General features: G+C 47.0%; 1 protein-coding gene across 11 annotated transcripts in view; it reads right to left on the reverse strand.

The window, feature by feature from the left end:
- The window catches only part of LOC129124075 (BEN domain-containing protein 5), an 883,204-nt gene extending 880,742 nt beyond the window's left edge, over positions 1 to 2,462 (reverse strand). For 6 of the 11 annotated variants that reach the window (XM_077182496.1, XM_077182493.1, XM_077182494.1 and 3 more), the window contains exon 1: positions 2,339 to 2,460. In XM_077182496.1, the coding sequence (XP_077038611.1) occupies positions 2,339 to 2,381 (43 nt within the window). In that variant the 5' untranslated portion in view covers positions 2,382 to 2,460. Of the gene's footprint in view, positions 1 to 2,338 lie in introns of all 11 variants that reach the window. The other 5 variants (XM_054638799.2, XM_077182498.1, XM_077182497.1 and 2 more) reach the window with 1 other exon arrangement.
- Positions 2,463 to 7,681: the final 5,219 nt, after the last annotated feature.

Genomic DNA, 7,681 nt, shown 5'->3' on the forward strand with positions numbered 1-7,681 from the left:
CATCCAGCAAGTATCACATACTCATACTAGCTAAATTGTCTGAACAATGTTCAGTCCTTCTGTAATGGCTTTATTCTCCTTGCATTTGTGCAAAATGCAGGTTCCAGAGCTACATTCCTGTATCTCCTAAAGACTGCTCAAGATCTCACACATGATGAAGATACACTAAGCAGTGAGGATGCAGCAGGAACATTCCCCAATTATGTGTTCAACAACACTGTCAGTGTCACCCAGAAGTAAAGGGGAGGAAAAAAGAGATTCTTTGAGGGATTTGCCATGGAAAGAACCTGCCTGTCGACTTAGTGTCAGCTGACAGTCAGAAAAAATCCAAAACATCTCACCTTTTTTTCTCACAGTCTACTTTCCATGACCTTTCTTAAAAGTGGGCCAAGATCACAAGATTGCTTCCTTTTCTCTGAGGATTTTGGGTCTTTTTCCTATCTTTGTGTTTATTTGCATTTTTAATTCCTTATCTGGCTTCTCCAAAACAGAATGACCTGCAAATTAAACTTGCAAAGTGGCCAGACAAGCACTGTATAACTCAAGCAGACATGGACCAGGATATGCAACTAGACATGAATTCAGCACAAGCTGGAACACAACATTTATGAGAAAATCATTGGTTAGTCAGCTAGTGGTCAGAAGTGGGAAAAGTTCTGGGCGAGGCTGAAATTAAAAAACAAATACTGTGGTGCTGCAGGTTTAAGCAATACAGCAGAGAACACAATGTAAATTAACCTGGAAGTAGCAGGAAATTTACATTCCATGTGGAAGTTACTGACAAGGGCACAGGTACAGGGGGTAGGCAGGAAAGCTGACAAAGTCCAATGGCCACCAGGGATCTGTTCCCCAATTCACAGCTCAGGCAGAGCTGATCACCTGTGTTGGCAGTGTTACAGAGTGCAGATGGAAATAATCACCTGCTTCATGGACAAGTTCAACACACAATAAACTTCACAGTGTTTGTCCATGGGCTCATAAACAGTATGGCTGAACACAGAGTTCAAGATCCATGTGGACAATCCACTTCGATGCAGACTCTGTAGTATCATTTCCCAGAACACAACAGCATTTGACATACTTATCCCTTTTTTTCACCTTAAATGGCTACAAATCCAAGATCAGTTCTATGGGTAATGCATATTTATTTGGAGCCACTTCTGAGGCTGAACAGTGGAGGTGCAGCAGCTAACACAGCAGGCTGGGAAAATGAACTCCTGGTTCAGGAACCCAGATAATTTATGTATGGTACTATGGGAGATTAAATATTCAGGAATACTGTCATCTTTGTTCCATCTTCCAAATGTTAGTATCTCTAATTTTCATAATATATTTTGAGTGCTTTTGTTTTCACGTGGGCTGGAAAAGACCTTAACTGTGTTTCATTACCACAGGAAAGACCCCTGTACCTAGAGGGTCCTTATAATTTATGAGGAGACACAAAGCTGCAGTTTCACAGACAAACTTATCTCACATACGCAGTTAAAGCCATTGTTAATACATCCTGAACAGGAAGAATAACATTTGGCACCTTCCTTAAAGAAATCTTCAGTAACAGTGTAAGGGAGGGGAGCTGTCAGGTGTGCTGCTCGCTGTCCCTCTGCAGCCTCCGGGTACTTTACACCTCCCAGACAGGTCAAGCAGCACCTGCAGGTCAACCCGCAAGCTACCAGCCTTGTGCTGCAGTTTCAGTCCCAGACCTGTGTCTTCATGTATTATTTTTTTCATGCTAATTCACGCAGGCGGTCGTTTCTTGTGTAAGGGGAGCTCCTCTGCACCGCCGGTTTGCTCTGCTCTTCGCCACCGCCACCTTTGCCCCTGCGCGGGAGGATGGAGCAGGGTGCGGGAGGATGGAGCAGGGTGCGGGAGGATGGGGATGGGGCAGGGTGCAGGCTGCCCCACCATCAGCCTCCTCCTCTGCCCCGCCGGGGCTCGGCCCCGCAGCGCCGGCCGGGTGAGCCGGCCTGTGGCCCTCACACCTTCCACGCCACAGCGGGTCAGTCCCGCTCAGGCAGGCCTGGAACGAGGCGGGCTCTTCCCTGTCTACCTGCCTGAAGGAGCTTTCCCCACGACCACCTTGTCCCTGGGAAGACTCTCCTCTTCCCCCAAGGGAAAGGGCTTTGCCCTTCGTAACAGCTCCTTGGGCAGGAGCCTCTGCCGCGGTCCCTTCACCACCTCAGTGCCCTCGGCCAGAGGTGCTCCCCCCCGCGTCTCCCCCAGGACAAGGGCTCCGTCTGCGCACTCCGCTGCGAGCCGGGCCCCCTCTACCGCCAGAAGCCCCTGGAGAAGGGGGGGCTCCCCCTCTCCCCCCGCCCAGGCGCCTGCGGCTGGCACTGACCCGTCTCTGCCGTCCTGCTCCTCTCCGCCATATTTGTTGTCATCCCGCCACCCCCCCCAACGCCGCCCGGCCGTCGCCATGGCAACGCGCGTCAGCGCCATGGGGGAGCCCCGCGCCCCCCCGACATGGCGGCGGGGCTGACGGCCCTCCCCGGGGACAGCCTGCCCGGGGACAGCCTTCCTTCCCTGCGAGCGGCTTCCCGGGCTCATCCTGCCCGGAGAGAGCCTTCCCTAGGAGTGCCTGCCCGGGAACAGCCTGCGCGGGAAGCAGCGTCCGCTTCCATCCTCGCCCAGCCCGGCGGCCGCCGCGGTGGTGGCGGGCGGGGCGTGAGGGGAGCACCGCCGGCCGCCCGCCCCTCACGCAGCACGGCTCCCTCCCGCACGGCCGCGCCCGCCCCGCCCCGCCCCGCCTCCCGCGGCCGCTGTTTACCGGCACTGTTCGGACGAGGAAAGGAGGGCTCGTTTTCTGCTCCCTGGTGGCTGCCCGCCACTCCGGCAATTGCCGTCACTGAGCCCTGGAGGATGGAGCTGTGCCGGTACCGGAGCTTCTCTCGGGGCTCCTGCCTGCCCGTGGGAGTCGGTGTGGGCCTGAGGTGCGCACAGGGCGCTGAGGAGGAGAGGCTCGTTATCACAGAGTGTCACTTAGGTTGGAAAAGACCTCTGAGGTCATCAAGTCCAATCTAAGACCCAACACCACTATGTCACCTAGACCATGGCACCAAGTCTAGTCCTTCATTAACACCTGCAGGGACGGCGACTCCATCCCCTCCCTGTGCAGTCCATTCCCACGTCTAATCACCCTTTCTGTGAAGAAATCTTCTATTGTCCGATGTCCTGGTGTTACATGTCCCCCTCCACACAGCTCAGAGCAGCAGGGGGCAGAGGGGCCGGCGGCCTGTGTGGGTTCGGGGTCTCTTGTCGGCCCAGGGGAAGCGAGCACATCCCTCCTGCTCCGATTCCAGCCCCATGCACTGAGGTGCAGCACCAGCAGAGATGGCCAATGCATGTGTGCATGACTGCCCCACCCTGCCCCACGACTCAGCAGGTGAGTCTGGTCATGTGGCAGTTATGTCAACTTTTATTTTTTTTTTTTTTAATTTCTTAAGGCAGCCCAGTGGGGAGCTTCATTATGCGTGTGAGTGTTGCCCGTCTGTCTCCTTGCCCCAGCCCCAGCAGGTGAGCCTGACCATATGGCAAATGCAGTGCTGGGGACGGGAGGGCTCCTGTGTGCGCGTGTTCGCGGGCCCGCTGGGTGACACTCACCATGTGGCGAACACGGCCATGAAGGCTCTGGTGTACAGGGGCTAATAATGTGTGTGAGTCCCGGGGGACCCGGCAGCCTGGGTGTGATCATGCGTGTCTCGCTAATGCTGAGGCGCAAGCTCCATTGTGCATCCTCCCCGCAGACAGCTCCAGCCTCTGGGAAGCGAGGCTGACCGCGGGACGAGGGCAGGGTTACAAGTACAAGCATCAAGGCTCGTGTTTATGTGCATACACAGGCAGACGTGGGGCTGAATGCGCCCCGAACCAGGCGGCTCTTAAAACTCTGGAACAGGGAGTACACGAGCAGTGCTGAGCAATGGAAACAGGCAGGACTGTGGTTATGGTAATGCACTCAGGTGTTTGCTTCCTTAGACCTTAGTAAATTAATGTAACCATTTCCTAGTGACTCCTAGTCAGGGAAACAATCCAAGATTAAAAATTAAGGCATGTAAAGTTGTATCTTTCTCCATCTAAGTTCTGTTATTTAAACATCACTTTACCTCTTTGTCTTCCTACCTAGTATGTGCCTTTTCTGCTCCAGTTCAGCTCCTCTTAACACTCAGGTGGACAATACCTACAGGTTCTACATACTTAGATTTTTCTGTGGGTCACTTGCTAGCTTTCTCCCTGAAAAAGAGAAAGCCTGCTCCTTTTTGCAGCCTTGTTCATTCTTCTTTCAGTTCATAGTTCTCTGGTTATTTTTGCAGCATTTATTTTTGTGGTTTCACTTCCTTTACTGTTTCCTTTATTTTTCACTGGCACTTAGGCCTCTTTCCTTTATCTATTCCTCTTCTCTCTCAGTATCTTACTTTAGTATTACATAAGCTAATTGAACATTTCTTCAGCCACATTCCTGTTCCATGATGAAATACCTGTCTGAAGTGGTGTACCAAGGGGGCTTTGTGATGCGCTTGGAAGATACACCCTGGCACAGAATGTTGAAGGTCATCTAGATCCAAGCTCTGCAAAAATATTTTCTAGACTTTCCTCTCTGCAGTCTTTATAAACTATAGGTGGTCACTTGCATACTAAAAAGGTGGATTTGTCTCGCTGCTGACAGTGAGCTACACTAAGTGCACACACCCCCACAGACACATTCTTTTCCTTACAGCCTTACTCCAGGCCAGCAAATCACCCAGGCCTTCTGCTCTTCCTTATCTATTGCTGGGTAAATGATCCTGGGACTTCCCTCTTCAGAATATGCCGCATATACTCTGATCTTTCTCCTCTTTCTTTTGTGTTCCCTGATAGCCATGTCCCATCCCAACTATCCTTCAAATAATTTCTCATAGTCCTGATCACTTCATTCCTTTATTTGAGATTTTTTTTCCTATTTCTAGGTCTTAAACAGTTCTGTCCAAGTTTGCAGCTCTAGTCTGGTTTCTTACCATGTCCCCACATCCCCTTATTCCCTTTGTTCTACTTGCTATTCCAGCTTTAGTGTCCCCTCATCCATATTTCATTTCTATCTATTATTACCCATATAGCATTTTTCATCTGTAAATTTCTAAGAATTAAGTGCCTGTGGAGAGACTTTCCATATCTGTTCTTCGGGTGACCTCTTTATTCACATTTCTCTGAGACTCGCTTCTATGGTGACCACAAATACTAATCCAAAGGCCTTTTGCATCTAATTGCCAGCCGATTAACTCAACTGAAATACCTGCAAGAAGTTCTATTGAAATCAGAGACATTTGGGGGAAAGCACTTTTTCCATTCAAATTATCTCTTCTGAGTTAACACACTTGAAAAACCTAGAAATGCCACACTCATTTTTTTAGTCTGAGTTTAATGCTATGTTATAGTCACCTCACCAAGCTGAAGTGGTGTTAAATATAGATGATATGCAGTCTTTCCAAAAACAGTAAGATAATTTGACAAGAGAGGACTGCAAAGTTCATATAGAAAGTTCTTTTGGAAATAGAAAGATAACTGGATGGTGTAATTCGATTCAGGGCTGAAGAATGAGGGAAATGGTTTTCAGGAGAGTCAGTTGCTTATTTTTATTTGTGCATTTTTAGAGTACCTGAGAATATGTTGGGGTTGTCATTAGTACAAAGAGGCCTTTGGCCCTAACAGTCTGATTTTGGACATTACAAAACAACAAATAACAGAACACTGTTGCAAGACACTGGTGCCCTGGTTATCCTCACATTTGCTGCTTCAGCCCTATTCCTTGTTCCAGCATGTCCCTCCTCCCCCTTCTGCATCTTGGCAAGCAGAAGCTGCCTCACTTCTGTGGCTCTTTGCAGCTTATTCCCACCCCACCATCTTTTAATAGCCTATGGAGAAACCAACGGCTTCCCCCCACACATTTCATTCAGTAATAACTCTCTACTTGTTACATTTTCAAACCAGCACCTTCATGCTTTCCCTCGCTGCTGCTTCGCACTCCCACTCACTTAATTTTCCTCCTTCAAATCCCTCCCTAAAAATCTCCTCTGCTGTGATGTCTACCGAAGGAATGATAATGAATCGTCAGCTGTGTGCCAAGCTGAGTGTCTGTCATGGGGACTGGTCTGATGTGCTGGGCAGCCACTGCTTGTGTGGGACTGGCAGTGCCTGGAGGCAGCCCCTCTTTCCACTCTGCTCATTATGGGTCCTGGGATGGGCCCTTAAAACTCGTTATATAAGCAAACAGAAATAAATTGAGGCAATGCAAATGGAAATGCTGGCCAAAATCAGGAAGATTAGACAATATTTCAGTTATGATTCATCAGCTTAGGTAAATTTACATAAAAATTAATGTGACTGACAACTCCTTTCATTGCAAATATTGAGAAATAAATTATTTTTCTAAATACAGATTTGTGCCATTTTTCTACTTATTTTTAATCTATAAGGACTTGAGGAGTATGCTTTACTTTTTTTCTCTGTGTTTGTATTTGAAACATTAGATATTCCATTGTTTGTTTATCTTTCGTTTGCAGCCTGCAAGGCTGTGGTGATTAAAGAATATAAGAGAGAATAATAACATAGGAGCAAAGACTTGAAAGGAAAAAAGATTCCTGATCACTTTTTTTTCAACATGAGGATAATTCAAATATGTTGAAGATCGAATGATTTGTCTTATACATTCAATACTTCTGATTCAGCTAGAGGTGGCTGCTGTCAATACATGTCTGTCGAAACCCCAAAGAAAATCAGTAAAAATCCAATTTTACAATCCTGATATTTTCAGTGTTTAAAAAATTGGCAAAAAAATGCCCTTTCTTATACATTACAAAAAAGCCAGTAAGGTGCATTATTGATTTTTCACAAATCGTTTGTAAGTGACTGTTAAGGCTGGATGAGAAGGAGAAGATGGAGCATTAGCACGAGTTTTGCATCTGTTTCACACACCACATGCATGGTGCATGTTGTGGGTCTTCAAGGTGGGGATCTAAGAATCCAGGTGTAATTGTGTAGAAATCACATAATTACTCTTTTTTGTATCCCTTTCCCCACGTAGAATAAAGTAGTGCAGGCATTCAAGTATATTTCTACTGTGACTACTGTCAGAGAAAAGGCCATAGAAATGGTTCTGATGCAAACAGGGCATCCATGGTGGCTGTGCAAGCAGAGCAGGCACAACCCAATTTTAAAAAGCAGGAAAAAAAGAAAGAAAAGCAAAAGTCTGGTCAGTTTTTTGCCAGGTTGTTATGGTCCGGTGAACTCAGAGATAAAATTAAATCTGATAAAGAAAGAAAAAGCCAAAATGAAAACCAAAGCCCAGACTGAGGTAGCAAAATTGAAGTGAATTTTAAACGATGCACACATAGTGGAGGAATCCTATAATCTTATTATTGTAACCTCGATCCATTCGTTCTCCCAGCATTTATTGCTCTCATTAGTTATGTAATATCTAAAAGCACACTGTAAATTTTTTTGTATCAGGACAGTACCTTTAATGTATTCTGAACATGCCTAGTATAATTAGAGAGCTTTATACAAAAATAATATTACCTGCTGCTTTTTTTTCTGTATTATTTCTAAGCATAGGAAAAATTAAAATGCAGGAAGTCTGGAAAGGTCAAACTGAATCTCCCCTCATTCTGTGCATGATTTCAGAAATAATCAAAAAGTTATGCTGAGATAACTG

The sequence above is a fragment of the Agelaius phoeniceus genome, chromosome 8 (assembly GCF_051311805.1).
Source record: "Agelaius phoeniceus isolate bAgePho1 chromosome 8, bAgePho1.hap1, whole genome shotgun sequence".
NCBI lineage: Eukaryota > Metazoa > Chordata > Aves > Passeriformes > Icteridae > Agelaius > Agelaius phoeniceus.